A 16,852-nucleotide genomic window follows, 5' to 3' on the forward strand; every position below is an offset into this window, starting at 1 on the left:
CCTAAACAAATTTTGTAGTGCTTTAAGTTACTGTTTATAGCCACTAGAAAAATAGGATTTCGATTAGAAACGGATTTGATATGATTTTTCTACCAATATGTGTCAAAATCAAATTCTGCATTTGAGCTGTGTAGAAATGCTTCTGTAATTCAAGAATATGACCTCTGTGTAGTTGGAATTTGGAAATAAAAGTTGTAGATCTATGTGTTTTTTTTAAATGAGACTTGAATCGTTAAATTCCGGTAAGAATCAAGAAAGTTATACTCGTTTTTCTGGAATTGCTCGGTGTGCTAGATTCTGCCTGCGAAATTCGGGAGTAGAAGTGTCTTCTTGCAAATTCTGAGATTAATCTACCGAGATTATGAAGATGGTTTCAACTGGAAAAATTAGATAATTGAGTTTTTATTCATTTCCAATTGGTGGATATTGATTTGAGTTAATATTGAGCTATACATGAATTTTATGCTCTTTAGTGCCAAATCGAACATTGGAATAGAATGTAGTTGGATTATTGTTGTTTTGATTAGGCCTAGAATCTTGAAGTAAAGTCGATATTTGGATTTGTCAAGTTGATATAAGTATGTTACAGCTTAGTAACATACGAAGGTAAATTGTCATTCTGTGTTGCACTGATCGTATCTATGACTTGTTGACTGTTGTAAGTTGTTAAATGCCTTCGTTGTGATATATGTTTATTATTGTGACATATTATTGGCATTTAGCATATGAAATACTGTTATGACATTCATGTTGAGCCCTATCGTTCTTGTTAGCCCGTTGTTGCTATCCATTGTTATCTGACACTGTTGTTTATCTCGAGATTATGGTGTGGCTGATAGGCCTATACACATGAGACCGTAGATGTGATTGAATAATCATGTGGTTAGTGTAGCCTTTTGAGGTGAGCGTTGGGATTATGTCATCTAGTTCGTTATGTTGTTCCATCCTGTTATATCGTATCAACTGTATGGAGGCCGAATCAGGGGTGTTATTCAGCACAACTTGGCATACCTCGCATACTTGGCAAGGCAGTTTAGTGATATAGGTGGATTTTACGTGTTTTTCATATTATGTTATAGCTCATTGTGTTGCATATATTGTTTAGATAGCATGCATTTTGTGACATTTTGGCTATATTATGTTTTATTGTTGCTCATGTGTCTCGTGGGTGAAAATGCAGGAAATTCGTGAATAAACTGAAGAAATTCCAGAGTCATCCGCCCAAGTGCATATTTATGTCCGCCCGGGCGCCTGCAAGGTGTGAGGAAAAAAGAGTTTTTGCGAAAGTCATCCGCCCGGGCGGAAACTTATGTTCGCCCGGGCGCGTCGATTAAAAATTTAAAACAAGATCTGCGCAAGCCATCCGTCCGGGCGGAAAATCATGTGTGCCCGGGCGCATTTGTAATTTTGGAAAGATTTCTTGGCCGATTTTTTCCCTTATTTCTGGATGTGGATGATAGGGAAAGGAGATTGGACGATTTTTGGGGATATTCACACATTATTGAGCAGCCACCACAAGCCTTGGAGAGGATTTTGCGCTTGGAGTTGAAGATTCGAAGATTTTCGGGCATCGTTCTTCGCGTTTTTCGTCAAATGTAGTATTTCTAAATTATAATTCATCGTTTAAACTTTGTGTTGTTTATTTTCACTATGAATTCGAGTAGCTAATTACAATATTTGTTGGGATTTAAGGGGATCCTACCCCGAACTTTGATTTGATTAATTCACATGTTGATGTTGATTTATTCTTGATTGTACTACTGTTTTCATTACAATTATTAAAGTGTAGCTAACTTTAATAATAATATTATATTGCGAGTGAGTTCGAGAGAGTAGCTTGTGATAGGAACGAGTAGCATAATCCGTGGATCTACAATTTACATAGACATATGAAATTGGATAAGCGCCGATAGTCATAGTCCAGTATGGCGAAAACTAGGGGATTTCATAGATCGATATGCGATTCACTCTTGATAAATAATTAAAGACATTTAATTACTTCACTGAGTAGAATTAGTTTGGCATAGCTCGAGTGGGTGTGTTCAATTGAATAGGAAATCCTATCGGAAGCGTAAATCACTATCGAACGAATTAATTAATGAACGAGCGGTAGATGAACTGAAATTCCCAACAAATTCATTTCTCATTGAATTTTAATTAACCATTCTAGACATTATATCATATTATTTAATTCCTGAACTTGTTTATTTGCTTTTTTATTTGAGCATATTAGTAATAAACAACCATTCAAATTTCGTTGCTAAAGATTTGATAACTGGAAATAATAATTGTCAAATACAGTCTCCAGTGGAACGATACTCGTACTCTCGTACATCATACTATTACTTGACATCGTGCACTTGCGATTGATTTTCGAGCATACAAAACCATATTTTATTGAGGGTTCCACAGTGCAAGTTTTGCTCGATCAATTTTTTGGCGCCGTTGCCGGGACTGTTTATTCACAATTTTATTTTTAGTTATTTTCTTTAGCATAGTTTTATTTTTCTTGAGCTAACACTCCATATTCTATTCCAGATATCTTTTCCAGTGCATGCCAAAGTCACTTGACGTGGAGCTTGAGCAGTTTGACTCTGAAATTGAAAGAACTTTCCGCAGAAGAAGACAACAGCAAAGACTGAAGGAACTGATGGAGAGGCACGAGCATGAGCAGGAGGAGGAACACCATGAAGATAGACATGTTGAGATGCCACGCCGCATGCCGATGCTAGAGTATGCCCAACCTTCTTTGGATGGTGCACGCCCCAGCATTGTGAGGCCTATTGTGCGGGCAAACCACTTCGAAATCAAGCCAGCTATAATCCAGATGATTCAGAATACAGTCCAGTTTGGAGGATCTGCAGTAGATGACCCAAACACGCACATCGCAGATTTTCTTGAAATTTGCGATACTTTTAAATTAAATGGAGTTTCTGATGATGCTGTTAGGTTACGGTTATTTCCTTTCTCTTTACGTGACAAAGCTAAAGCATGGTTAAATTGTTTGCCTGTAGGTTCGATCACCACATGGGAGGACATGGCGAAAGCGTTTCTCATTAAATACTTTCCTCCATCTAAGATCATGAAGCTGCGGGCAAACATTACCACATTTGCTCAATTCGAGTAGGAGTCTTTATATGAGGCATGAGAGTGTTTCAAAGATCTATTACGAAGATGTCCTCATCACGAACTGCCACTTGGGTTAGTCGTTCAAACCTTTTACTATGGCTTACGTTAAATGGACATTTTAATTATATGTTTAAAATCAAAAATTATTATAAATTTCAGATCAAATTTTCCTATAAAAAAAACAAACACATGACGAAATTAAATATAAATATAGGACTAGCTTTGCAACTCAAAAATTCAAGACATAATTTATTTATATATTTTCCATAGATATAATTAATAGATGATAAACAAATATATACTATTTTATATATAGGACATTTAATTTTGCCATATTTAAGTATTAAAGTAAAAAAATTTCCATTATAAGAATGTTGTGAATTGGTTTAAAATATAATACAAGTACTTCTAACTTAATTATTTTGTATATATTAATATATATCAACATTTAAAAAACGTACCTTTAGATAAATAAATTTTCAAATTTTAACTTGAACTTATTATTAATACTAGCAGTTTATGCAAGTGATTGTCAACATTATTCAATTTAATTAATTATTTTTATATTTTCTAATAATTTTTTTCAAAGTTTAATTTAATAATAATATTATTACAAAAATGATGACATTTGTGTTAATCCACAGAGAGGAAAAAAGAAAGAAAGATGTCTTCTCCAATGGACACCGATGCGCAACTGAGTAACGGAAACTCCGGCGGCGACGCGGCTGTCGGCGCCACTACCCCGTCGAAGATGGGGAAACTGGTCGAGTCTCTGAAACTGGAACATCAGTTCCTCCGTGTACCTTTCGAGCAGTATAAGAAGACGATCCGAGCCAACCACCGCGCCGTCGAGAAAGAGGTCTCAGCCGTCATTTCCGCTGTCTCTGTGGCCGTAGACTCGGATATCTCACGAGACGACGCTGTTCTACAACTCAATTCTATTGTCTCCCGATTGCACGGCCTTAAAAGAAAGGTATTTTGTGTTTCGCGTTTTCGTTTGCCATTTTATTTTACTTTCTTTCCGCACAAAGATGCTTTTCTAGGTAACATTTTTCTTTCTTTGCGTTTTCTGTTGGGAGAATCCTAGGAAATATGCGAGTAATTTTAAAACTCGTCTTCTGTCTAAGAGTATTTGCATCCTTAGTGTTTTTTAGTGAGAGGAATTTTAAAGTTTGAGGTTCTCAAATTTGTTTTTTTGTTAGATGGTCGAGTTAATTTATCAAGAACGAGAAAGTTCTAACTTTTCAAAAAAATAATATTTTCTGGCAAAATATGGCTACACGTTCAACGATAGTTTGATCGCTCTAACACTGCAGCTGTCAATCTAACTTTTAGGGTATAAGCTTGAATTAGGAGTGGTCTTGGCATTCGATTTATGAGACACGTGTTTAGTCGTGAAGGTGTTTACTTTTTTCACTTGGTTATCTTGTCGAAAGTTGGAGTTGAATCATCTGAGGTACTTAAATCTGATGTCTGATCCATCAGTTGGCAGAGGAAAGTCGGACTGAGCACTTGCAAGCTCAGAAATGCCGAACTAGACTGGATCATTTAGAATCTGTAGAGGTGGACAATTTGTCAGAGTGGAACAACATCCGCTTGAAGCGAATACTTGTCGACTACATGTTGCGAATTTCATACTATGACACAGCTGTAAAGCTAGCAGAGAGTAGCAACATTCAGGTGAACTTCATGACGAACCTCATATTGCATGTTGTTCTAATCCAAATGATAGCTGGCATATAGATAACCTTTGGTATCTATCTGCAAGCAGGATCTTGTTGATATAGATCTGTTTCATGAAGCAAAGAAAGTCATTGATGCTCTGCAAAAGAAGGATGTGTCCCCTGCTCTAGCCTGGTGTGCTGATAACAAGTCCAGACTGAAGAAGTCAAAGGCAAATCACCATTTTCTGCCCACCTTGCTTTTCTGCTTGAATCTAATACTACCACAGACTTGCACCACTTTTTCCACCTGCCAAAACCTAAAATTACAAATGGTGTTGTTACAGTTTCCTAGATTATTTCTTTTAACCACATTCTTGCTGGTTTCTTCTGCAGAGCAAATTTGAGTTTCAACTGAGACTGCAAGAGTTCATTGAGTTTGTTAGAGCTGAACACAATATGCCAGCTATATCATATGCTCGAAAGTATCTGGCTTCTTGGGGAGCTACCCATATGAAAGAATTGCAGCGAGTCATGGCAACGCTTGCTTTTAGAAGTAATACTGAATGTGCTACATACAAGGTGAAACCCATTACTTGTCTTATTAAAATTCATATTGCTTGATGCCTCCCTCTATGTATGGTCTGGATGCCTTGGTAGTATTCTGAAATCCAATTTCGATTCTACTTATTTTGCCATCGATAAATAATTTTCATAAATCCTTGTGCTTTATTGGTGCAAGGAATCATTTTTCTTTTTTAAGTTGAGATTTTTCAGTTATCCTGGTCAAATAAGTCACAAAATAGGACTTGATTGAGTTTCCGAGGTCACTATTGATTTGTTTCAATGATTTTATAAGTTATTTCTTACAATGTGATATGACTACTTAATTCCGTGATAAAATAAACATCCTCTTTTAGTACTGGGAGATTCCTTGGCTGCAACTCCTAAGAGAGTTAGACACATCCATGTTTTCCTATTCAAGAGTATGTGGGATATTTTTCATGAGTGAAGTCGTGACCCCAGGACCCACATCTCTATGGAGCATCTTTAACATTGCGCCTGTCAGCCTTCAAGTAATACATCATTCTTTATACAGATGTAGTCATCAACTTTTAACTATGATGGTAGTTCCTGGATGATTTTTTTAACATTTAATGTCATATTAACAACGAACTTGTGCTCTTAAAGAGGTGGCTAACCAACCACATGACATAAGAGGTGGAGATAGCATCCATGAGTCTGCTTTCCACAAGTCCGTGTCCAAGTCACACCTTCTAGAATGCCCACCCCCCCGGGCCCCCCACCCCCCGGGGAGAAAATTATCCCCAAGCTCCCCAATTAGTTCTTGACAGCAATTTTGTCTCTGAAGAGGTGTCTTACTAACTACCTCTACTGCAGCCATGGAGGAGTTATTTTCCCAGAGTTCGATTCTGGGTGGATTCTGGCATCTCCCCAGATTGTTCCTCCCCCCTCCTACCCGCACACACTGAAAGAAAAACACCATAATGCACTAAGAAAGTAAATTGAAATAACTTAATTTGATAAATTTAAGAAAATAAAATTAGCCTTTTCCTGTGAAGATGGAAAAATAACATGTTGGGAACTGTGTAAGAAATTCTGAACATTCTGCTCTACCTGAATAATTTAATTTTCTCCTTGTTATATAACTAACCATTAAATTCATCCGCTTTTGTATTGCTTGCTGCGAGTTTTTCCATTCCATTAGGGCAGATGCTGTGCTAATAACAAAAATAACACATCGAACTTCATGATTGCTTTCTTCCAGGTTTTATTTGAAGCGAAGCAGTGGGACTACCTGGTTGACCAATTTAAGCAAGAGTTCTGCAGATTATATGGCATGACACTAGAGCCTTTGTTGAATATATATCTGCAAGCGGGCTTATCTGCACTGAAAACACCGTATCCATGTTTTACGCTTAGCCATGGACTTTCAGATTCTTTTAATATGTATATTACTAAAATCTCAGCATGATAATTTTTGACTTAGGCTTTGTTATGTGCCTCTTTGTTATGTGTCTCTTTCTGTCCTTGGTTTTGCCTTTGACACGGGTAGATTTTGCTATCAAGATGATTGTACAAAAGAGGATCCTCTGTCACAGGAGGGCTTTCGCAAATTAGCACAATCTCTGCCATATTCAAAGCAGCATCACTCAAAACTTGTTTGCTACATAAGTAAAGGACTTATGGATACTGAAAACCCCCCTCTTGTCCTGCCAAATGGCTATGTTTACAGCACAAAGGTTTGTGGTTGGTTTCAAGTCTTCTTCAAACATGGATATTGTTCTTAACGTACCTTCTAATATTTAGTTTTGATGTACAGGCACTCGAAGATATGGCGAAGCAAAATAATGGTAAAATCACATGTCCAAGGACAGGTTTGGTTTGCAACTATATGGATGTGGTGAAAGCGTATGTTTCTTAGGTTCGGTTGAAGTTGATTACTTTGCTTGTCAATTCTAATCTGCATCTTATCTGGCTGTGACCTGGGAACAGAGATATATGTTGTACATATGCAAAAATCGTTGGTTGGGATTTGTTCTTGCCCCCTGTTAAGTTTGCTAAACCAAATCAAGCATTTACATTTGATTTACATTTGTAAGCTGGGGATATTCTTGAGAAATTAAAGATGAAGTTGAATTCTATATTGCCATTCTGATTTAGATTGATGTACTAGAATTGCACCCACACCAAATTTTAGTTGTTTCTCACTTCCTGGTGGTGTCTGGTAAGAGTGGTCATTTTGCTGTCGCGTGTCTCGCCTATTTGGATGCATTATTGGTATGTAACTGAAGCTTTGAGTCTATAATTTGGCACTGATTCGAAGCAGTGGCCGCTTTCGTGTCTTCTAGTAGTCTCAGCAATCGGAGCGATTCATGAAATCTCAAATGATAATTATTGGAAGTTTCATTACATTGTAGACGCATTTACCTTTTGTACAAGGTGTGGAATAGATCACAGCTCTCTCAGACGATTTTCAGTATAAACTATATTTTAAGGCATTAGTAATAATCCCTAGTATTGGGCCAATTTATCTTCATTGCTGCTTCACGTGGAATATGCGACGCTTGATGGGTTGTTTTGTTGAGACCATTATATTTATTTTTTCCTCCAGAACTATATCCAAACTTATCCATGTCGGGTATGGCAATAACATCAAAATCGTAAAACCAGCTAGTTCAATGATCGAGCACTTGTTTCCCTAACAGTGAGGTTGCAAAACTGAGTTACATTATATTTCCGGACTCGTCGTAAGCACCTGAGCACGAAAATGGATAAATTTCTAACATAGAGGAATGCGTCCTCTAAAATCAGTACATCCGAACGTTCACGAAAATGGATAAATTTCTAACATAGAGAAATGCATCCTCTAAAATCAGTAGATCCGAACGTTCTTTTTACTAAAAAAAAGGAGGATTTAAAGAAGAAAATGCTTTCGCTTTCTAAACTAAGCCAAACATGCCTACCGGGGCTTTCCTTGGACAAGTACACGAAAAGTTGCAGCATCCAAGTAAATGAGATAGATACAGCGCTACCGAGAGAGGGTTTCAAGTTTAACATAAGATATTCCACAAAATAAGGCAGAAAACCAGTAAAGTTACAGCCAACACCATGACCTACACTCTTTAACTTCATAACAGAATGGTTCCAATTTTACTATACCACTGAAGAAGGCATGTAACAACCAAAATGCAAACGAAACATACGCCTGCATCCAACAACTCTCCAATTAAATTGATTCTTCGGTGAAGTTGACTGCAAGATCCCAAAAATGAGCGACCCCATGATCCGAAAAGAATTTGCGTGCAGCTGTTTCAGTTCTGCATTCTTGAACGAAAAATCTGTTAAAGCTTGGTTTGGCAACACTTCCCTGCCACACAAGCACACATTTGTTAAGGGGCTTAACCTCAGAATCATTCTCATCCTTGTCTTCTTTCTTAACAGAAGTATTCCAGTCGATTCTCTTAAGTATAAGCTTTCCATATCTCTTGATTGTTTTGGCACCACCTTCAACAACCACAACACTTAGACCTTCAGAAATTACCGCACATCCTGTAAGCCTGTTTTCTTGGGCATTGATATCAACCTTAAAACGAGCCTGGGGGTGAGATAGGTCATTTATCTTGTAAACAGAGACAATTGTATCAAGTGAATTTGAATCATCAAAAAGCTTTCTCTCTTTCTTTTCACGACGCTCTTTTGGAGTGAGCTTTCGAGCAACATTCCTGTCAATGTGAGCTTGCTCACGCTCAGCTGCAGCACTTCGTATTTCCATTTCAAGCTTTGTAGGATCTTGGGTTGCTTCAGAACCAAGCACTTTCATGAGGTTGCTCATTTTGACTTTAGGTTTTGGTGGCTCCAGTACACCCAGTCTAATCATTTCCTGCCTATCTTTCTCCCGACCCAATCGGCGCTGTGTGCGAAGTTTCTTCTGCTCCTTCTTGGTTAACTTCAAAGGTTGAGGTGGAGGAGGAGGAGCTTCAGCAGGAGGCTCGATAGGTCGTGGGTGTTCAACATATATCGTTAACTTTTCCAATTTCATTTTATCTTCACTCATGTCACCCTCAAGGACATCACCATAAGCACCAGATTGTAGAAAAGGTATGTCCCTGCAGGTCAAAGAAAAGCAGTAAGGCCAATAGCCTGCCTCTTAGAATAATCTCTACCCAATTAAGTAACTGATGACAGAATAAACACCTTACCGATCCACCCCCCATCTCTTTCTCAGGGTAAGGACTAAGGCATAAAGAGTAATGTGACTGATAAAAAATCAAATTTCCCTCCAAGTAGTGGAGTAAATATTTTGTGACGAAGAACTACATTTCAGAGGTATTTAAGCATGCCGGACCATACAAGGTATCAGATATTCATACAAGTACGAACAATTCAAAGTGTAACCCTTTACCTTGAAAGGTATACTAAGAGATATTTTAAAAAATAGTTCTAGTGATTACACAAAACATCAAGAGGTCCTGGCTCCAAAATAAATCATCAAAAGGTCCAACACAGCCTCTCCTTTGAGGCCGAGATAACTACTTCAGTTGCCCGTCACCACCAATATATAAAAGAAACACAATGAGGTTACACGAAAAAAGAAATTGAAATGTAACTAGAGAAACAAAATACTTAACGTAGTTGAAATTGACTTACCACCACTCGACTTCGGGAATTAGCTCCTTGGGTTTTTCTCTGGTAATAACCCTCTCTCCCACTTCTATGAGATTCGGATTAATACCTGGCTCTACTTTTGCCTTTGCAAGCTGAGCTTGTTTTGTCTTGAGCTCCTTGGCTTTTGCTTCTCCAAATTGAGACTGTCGAAGGTAAAGTTTGGAAGAATTAGAGTAAAATCAGGTATTTTTTCTAAAGTTTAAACATCCCGCACAGAATGGCACGAATGAATTACCTTTAGCTTAATGATTTCTGCGTCTTTTGACCACTTTCCTTCCTCAACAAACTGGAAATTCATCCTTTTTGGCCTCAATAACTTATTTTTGTCAATTCCCAGTATCGAGTCAAAATGAGGATTTATATCTGGATCAATATCAAGTTCAGGTTTCAGAATTTGGAAGGCCTCCTTTTTTTGCTTATTGATGTTTACCTGGGACGTAATATGGAAAACTATAAAAATACAATCAAACAATCTAAAAAATATATGAACGATGATAATATCACCCACCTTCATTTTTCCTTTCTTTTAACTCAATTCAACAATAATTCAGATGTTTTTATTATCCAAAAGTAAAGAAATAATCAATATTTCAGACTAATTACTATAATCATTATAATAGTAATCCATGATACCTTGAGGGTACTCAAGCTGTTCACTTTTGAAATATTCACCACATTGCCATGCTCATCAATTTCCCTACCGAGTGCATCTAAACGAAGAACAGGTGCTCTAGAGGGCTTTGGCTGAATGGTAACCTCTGGGGGCATCTGCCCAGGAAACATATTTATGAGGGGAGCAAACTCTGGGTCTTGTCGAAATCCCATTTTGGCAGCTAGCTCCTGTGCACGTTTTACAGCTTCATATTTCTGTGTAGTGAGCCCAAGAAGATGTGGCAAACCACTGCCGGTAGGAATTACAGGAGGTGGAGCAACAGGCACACTTGATGAGCTCGGCGAGACTACAACAGGATCTGAGGCAAAGGGAGTTACAAGAGGAAATGGCGAGGGCAATTTACCATTAGCGGATGGAGAAACTTTAACAATCTCTTTTTCGTCCATCTGTGCACTACCCTCTCTCCCTTCCCGAGCATCTCTATTCAACTACAAAAAGTGAAATAAAGAAAAGGGTAAATTTCAAAAAGGCCAAAGAAAAGACCAACCTCAACAATATCCTCTCTCATTGATTAGGCATCTGTTATAGCAGGAAAGAAAAACACATCCTGTAATTTGAATTTTGCGAAGTAAAAAACTGACTTACTGATGGTATCTTCTTCATCCTTTCAGCGAGCTCCTTCTGCATTTGTAAAGCTCTCTTAGCTTTTGTTAAAGCATCAAGAGACAATCCTGCACTCTTTCCAGCATCCGAAGCAGTCCCATCTGTACTGGATTTCCCAGGAACCTCATGAGATCTGCTAATATTAACTCCCTTATTTTCATTTGTCATAGAAGATACCTTTGTAGCAGGAGGATGACCTTGAGCCACAACAGCTCCAGGAAACATGCTGGATGTCGTAGAAGTTGATCCAATTGCACCCTGTAAGTAGAATCATGTCAAGCTTCCAAACCAAGAAAAAGGATTACAATATTAACCTAGGTTTTGAAAGCTACTCAACAAGTAAAGCTTCAACTTTACAGCATGTAAAACAACGATGAAGGAGGCTTGAATCAAGGTGGTGACATTAAAAACAAGTGCAAATTACTATCATCCCAGTTTCATAAAGGACTGAAGTATTTCATTAAGGTGCTCAAACCACCAAATGAAGAGGAAATATCCGAATTCTGAATTCAAGGGTGATGTCAAATTGGAGCTGGCAGGGTTGTCGCACACCTCAATTCTAAATTTTCATGTGTGTCCAAAACTAGATTTAGAACTACTGTGATTACCTTCTGCCACTTGCATAATTTCATATATCTGTGACTAAAACAGCAAGTATTCAACAATAGGTCGTCTGATTAATATATAGCACAGTTGTAGTCAATGCAGCAGAATTCAGCATTTTTATCAACAGAAAATTTTCAATGAAAGTACTAAAAATAATCGAGGAATAATTAATTACTCACGTTAGCAATCAGACCGGTTTCAGCATCATGCGGTTCCAAGGAATCAACCTCCTCCTTGACCCTAACATCCTCAAATCTAGGCCTCTTCCTTCCATTTTCTTCCGCAATCTTACTTCTCTCTTTCCTCTTCTTCCTCTCCACCGAGTCTTCTCTCCCACGGCGCGAATCTCGATCGACGCTTCCCTCTCGGTGCTTGGAACGGTGGTGGTGGTGGTCTTTGTCCCGTCTGCGACTCGAATTCTCCTTCTCCATGGCCAGTCCTAGCTTAGGGTTTCGATTAGATTTTTTATCAGAGCAAACCCACGTGGTTTTATGGACTTTATTTTAGGTTTTCACTCTATTTTCTACATATATTATTTATAAAATCAGGTGACTGGTATTTATTGTTTTTAATAATTAATTATATTGATTAATTAAATAAAAATAAATTATATAAACAAGAATGATAATAAAATTACATTTCTCCTCTCTTGCAATGACAAAAAACAATCATATTTTACTAAATTTTCTTAATTATGTTATTAATTTTTAAAAATTATAATATTGACATATCATAGTTTTATACGAAATCTTTTAAAATATTATTACTTGGTAATTCATCGAAATTATTAATTTAGCACATTGGCTTAGGTCGAGACCAAGAAAAAGTATTATTTTAAAAAAACTATTAATTTATCAAATATCAATTGATAGAAGTTTTATTGTACTTGACAAATGAATTTGAAAACACATATATTCAACCAAGCACTCGGCGATAGAAAGCAAGCAAACTCGAATAAAATCTATAAGTAAATCAAACAGATGGTTCGAAAAATCATGGTTTGAATTGACTTTAAAATTTATTAAATAAAAAATGATTTGATCAAAGTTTAAATTAAATAAATTCAAATCAAACTGATTTTATAAATATATATTTTTAATTATGGATATATTTTTATATAATTTTGGCTTATATTGTATGATTAACAATATGATAAAATATAATAGATGTTATATATTTATATTCATAAATTTTACGATTTTCAGTTATTTAATCTAATCAATTTTATAGGATCAAAATCTGTCCAGTAACTTACAATGTAACCACAAAGCTTTAATTTTTAGCTTTTAACCTTACATTAAAATTACGAATCTTAAGAATTTATATTTTCACTGGAAATTTGTAATGCTATAATGATATATTATATTGTGAAACAATATAATATTGATATATAAAGTTAGATTAAAAAATTTAACTTATGTTTAAATAAAAATTTTATATGAATTTTTTATGGTGTAAAAATTATTGTAAAATTTTCGTTGTACTTGTAGCACTACTCAATAGACACACACACAAATCAGAAAAAAATATATGAGCGAAGAATTATCAACTTATACCGAACATTCATGTAAAACATTTATATATGTGATATTCCTATAAAAATAAAAATTAAATCAACCAAGTAATTTAATAAATACAATTTAAAATATGAACAATATTATACTAATAAAGCCACATATAAGTATATAACAACATATCAGCTTTAAGAAGGCATTGCATCAAGCATATGTTGAGTGTATTGCAACAAAATGAAGGGAAACAAACGACGAACAACCTGCAACATATATTAATAACAAAATAGAAACTTAGGCTCGAATGAATGAATAGTGACTTTTATTTAATAATAGAAGCATCAAAACCTGTACATGATTGGATGAAAAGGGCTTTCAAAATGAGTAAATTCAATTGCATATTGCAATTAATAAGCCACTCTTTATTATGTTATATCTATACAGTAGAAAACCAAAACACTAGACATTTTCCTGTTTTCAGGGTAGAAGCTAACTAAATAAATTGAATCTGGAGCTATAGAAAGATCCTTCCGCCAATGACATACAATCCATGTGAAGGAGAGGACATGGTCCACTGTATCTTTGAAAAGTACTCGAAAGATTAATCAAATCTGGATTTGTTATCTGCAAATTAAAGTATCACATCTCAGAGGAAACAAATTTAGTACATTCATTGCATTTTTTTCTGGATGCACTAACGCATTTACGGCAGTCAGTTGTCTAGTTTGTGTGATAATGAATGTATCCTACCAAAATACAGCGCTAGGAAAGATACCCAAACTGGGAAATGGGATGAGTTTCAGAACATTTCTATTCGTAATGTTATTTATGTGTATCAGGAGGAAACATGTGAGAGTTATGAAAACCTTTCAGTTTATGGTAATAAAACAAACATTCTTTTACTACTGACTGGTAGATTTGAAACCAAGATGTTTTCTAAAGTCACAAAACAATGAAGAACAAAAGGCTACGACATTAAAAGCTGATTATTCATGGTGAGATAAGATTTGGAGATTGAAACTTGGAACGGGTAACCAATGTTCTCGTACAAATCCAAAAGTTTTTCAAATTTGACTACTCAATTTTTGAGGACACATTTGAGACAAACCTGAAAAAAAAAACTAAGCCAAGCTACATGAAACAGATTTCCAGAAACCGATGAGACTATGGAAGTAAATATTCTTGCATTAGTATGCACAATCATTAGTGCTGCAGCTGCGAGGTTTGGATTCACATTCTGACCACCAAAAAGCAATTTAAAAATCGTTTGATAAGTGCTAATGTTATAGAGATACGCCTTGTAGATATTGATAAATTTGAAAAAATTCAACATTCCAACAATTCCAGGTGCATCTCAAATTGAGATTTAGGGATTCCAATTGGATCAGTAAAACAAGGTGCATTATTTCAATGATGCTTGGAACAGATACAGCCAAAGAAAGAACATGCAGACTGTCCAAGTCAAATTAGAGATAAGCAATGAAACTAAATGAAGGTAAAAAGTAACTAACACGTACATGGCAATGAGGAACCTGGATGCTATTTTTACAGAACACCACGTGCCACTATAATTTAACCAAATCCAAATCCTTCGCTAGCTTCGTGGATTGCTAGCAGCACACGTTCTTGAAGTTGTTCCTTTGAAGAGTACTCTGGTAGGTCCAACTGGTTAAAGCTAGAAAGAAGTAAAAAAGATGAACTTGTAGGATAAGATTGCAAAACAAGCATTTAATTAGCAAGAACCGAATTTATCAACTCTCTACTCCACATTACAAGAACTTACCAGGTATGAGCTGAAGGAAGTCTCTCCGGAGCTCCATATGCTTTGTGAATCTGAAATCTCTGGGGACCAGATATTCCTTGCAATGCCTTAAAACCTTCTAAAGGAACCTAAAAGCCAAAATCAAATTTAGTGCTGGAAGAAATCTTTCTATCAACAAAGGATAACAATGCACACTAAATTAGCACTTATCAGAAGATATCCACTATATATATCCAAGGGATTTTTTATTGTTTTGCACCATGATGAAAACTATGCCAAGAAGTAATCTTATATGACATACATGTCAAACTCAAAAAGTTCCTCCCTTTTGGTGCATTTATTTTCTAATGCTCTATCTTTCACACAACCACACACACTCAAGCTTTATTGCTGTTGCAAAAAAACATAGCTAAAATCCGTCCAAGAATCATTTTGTCTCAGTAGACTAGAAACAACATGGTGCAAATCGTCACATATGCCTTTCAAATTGAAGCTGAGTGTTACTTTAGATATTGACAATCAAATTAGCCACACAACTAATTTCAAATGATTCAAGATTAGCCAAATCACCTTGGAGGTTCCAGTCACAAACTGAAGCAATCTTGCCATATCTTCCTTATTGAAACCCTTGACAACCTCCCAAAACCACTGAACAACAATTGAGGCTGCTGTGTAGCCCGTATACTCAGTGTTGGCCTTCAGATCATCCACTGCAAAAATAATCGAATCACGAGGATATTTTCTAAGACAATAAAAATTATTAAATGAGATTGAGAAAGGAGAAAAGTGTGTAAACTTACAGTCAATTTCAGGAAGACTGCTAATTAATAATTCAAGCTCTTTATCATTAAAAATAGATACAAGTTCTCGGGGTACTAATTCATCGAAACCTTCAAGAAAGGAATTGATCTGAGGCCGGATAGCATTTGTCAAAATGTGGTCAGCTACAACATCTACACATTCATGCTTTGTTTCTTCCGTTACTCTTATGTTTCTTCCTCCCGGCTTCAGCTCATAATCAGTAACCTTTTCATAATAGCACATATATAAGAGATGCTTAATTGTCCAGGAGTCTTGTAACATTTGAGTTGAAATTAGCAATACAATAGGGCACAACTTCCCAATGAAGTATATTACATATAATTCCTATATATGTACCTATGTTTTCTCATAAAGGATGCGTTTTTCTTCATCCGCATCTATGCTAAATGTCAAATCTGGTATATCACTCACATCATTCTGTCACAAGGAAAAGGATATATTTAGAAACTACTTAACAAACTCTCTTGGCTAAACAACAAATGGTGGCACTCTTAGTCCCACTCACCTCAAGCATCCATTTCAGATTTTTATAGTAATCAGGATCAACGGCCTCTATGTCATGGTAAGTCACCTTCACACCAAGGATGTGCTTGTAGAAGGAGCGAGTGAAATAAACATCCAGCAATTGTCCATCAAACAGCGCTTTGGCAACCTATAAATAGGATGGTAACAACTGATATGTTAGAAGATGAAAATACAATTACAAAGAGCTATAAATTTTCAAGCTCAAAATAGGTATTCGAATAATTACCACACGGCCTACAAATCTGAAATAAGAGAGATGTTCGGTTTGATAAACAAAATTGGGATTTGGCTGAAAAGTTGGATTGTTTCTGACAGTGGTGAAAAGAAGAGCTCCTTTGTCAAATAGGACCCTTGACAGTGGTGGATATGA

General features: G+C 36.2%; 3 protein-coding genes and 1 non-coding gene across 6 annotated transcripts; 1 reads left to right on the plus strand and 3 right to left on the minus strand.

The window, feature by feature from the left end:
- Positions 1-3,086: 3,086 nt before the first annotated feature.
- LOC140983698 (small nucleolar RNA R71) lies at positions 3,087-3,192 on the minus strand. The gene has a single exon (XR_012176489.1). It is a non-coding gene; the product is annotated as a small nucleolar RNA R71 (small nucleolar RNA).
- Positions 3,193-3,761: 569 nt separating this feature from the next.
- On the plus strand, positions 3,762-7,458 carry LOC140983505 (protein MAEA homolog). The gene is made up of 7 exons (XM_073450586.1): positions 3,762-4,102; positions 4,615-4,809; positions 4,901-5,023; positions 5,187-5,372; positions 6,580-6,713; positions 6,868-7,054; positions 7,135-7,458. Exons 1-7 carry the CDS (start codon positions 3,794-3,796, stop codon positions 7,234-7,236), a joined length of 1,236 nt encoding a protein of 411 aa, XP_073306687.1. The 5' UTR covers positions 3,762-3,793; the 3' UTR covers positions 7,237-7,458.
- Positions 7,459-8,336: 878 nt separating this feature from the next.
- On the minus strand, positions 8,337-12,369 carry LOC140982740 (protein RDM16-like). Of its 3 annotated transcripts, none has more exons than XM_073449410.1 (7): positions 12,042-12,176; positions 11,434-11,514; positions 11,239-11,357; positions 10,614-11,081; positions 10,216-10,410; positions 9,963-10,123; positions 8,337-9,421 (listed from the first exon to the last, which is right to left on the minus strand). In XM_073449410.1, the coding sequence occupies exons 3-7, from the start codon at positions 11,278-11,280 to the stop codon at positions 8,542-8,544; spliced, it is 1,746 nt and encodes a 581-aa protein (XP_073305511.1). In that variant the 5' UTR covers positions 11,281-11,357; positions 11,434-11,514; positions 12,042-12,176; the 3' UTR covers positions 8,337-8,541. The 3 variants fall into 3 exon arrangements, with proteins under 3 accessions (XP_073305511.1, XP_073305512.1, XP_073305510.1); XM_073449411.1 differs by having other exon boundaries at positions 11,239-11,362; positions 12,042-12,089; XM_073449409.1 differs by having other exon boundaries at positions 11,239-11,514; positions 12,042-12,369.
- Positions 12,370-13,678: 1,309 nt separating this feature from the next.
- LOC140982878 (E3 ubiquitin-protein ligase UPL1-like) lies at positions 13,679-16,849 on the minus strand (the record flags this gene model as incomplete). Its single annotated transcript, XM_073449655.1, is given in 8 exon segments — positions 13,679-13,984; positions 14,885-15,048; positions 15,157-15,263; positions 15,706-15,845; positions 15,936-16,161; positions 16,294-16,374; positions 16,463-16,609; positions 16,709-16,849. Coding segments are annotated over 7 exon segments (945 nt in total), but the record flags the coding sequence as incomplete, so codon positions are not given.
- Positions 16,850-16,852: the final 3 nt, after the last annotated feature.

The sequence above is a fragment of the Primulina huaijiensis genome, chromosome 8 (genome assembly GCF_012295235.1).
Source record: "Primulina huaijiensis isolate GDHJ02 chromosome 8, ASM1229523v2, whole genome shotgun sequence".
Lineage (NCBI taxonomy): Eukaryota > Viridiplantae > Streptophyta > Magnoliopsida > Lamiales > Gesneriaceae > Primulina > Primulina huaijiensis.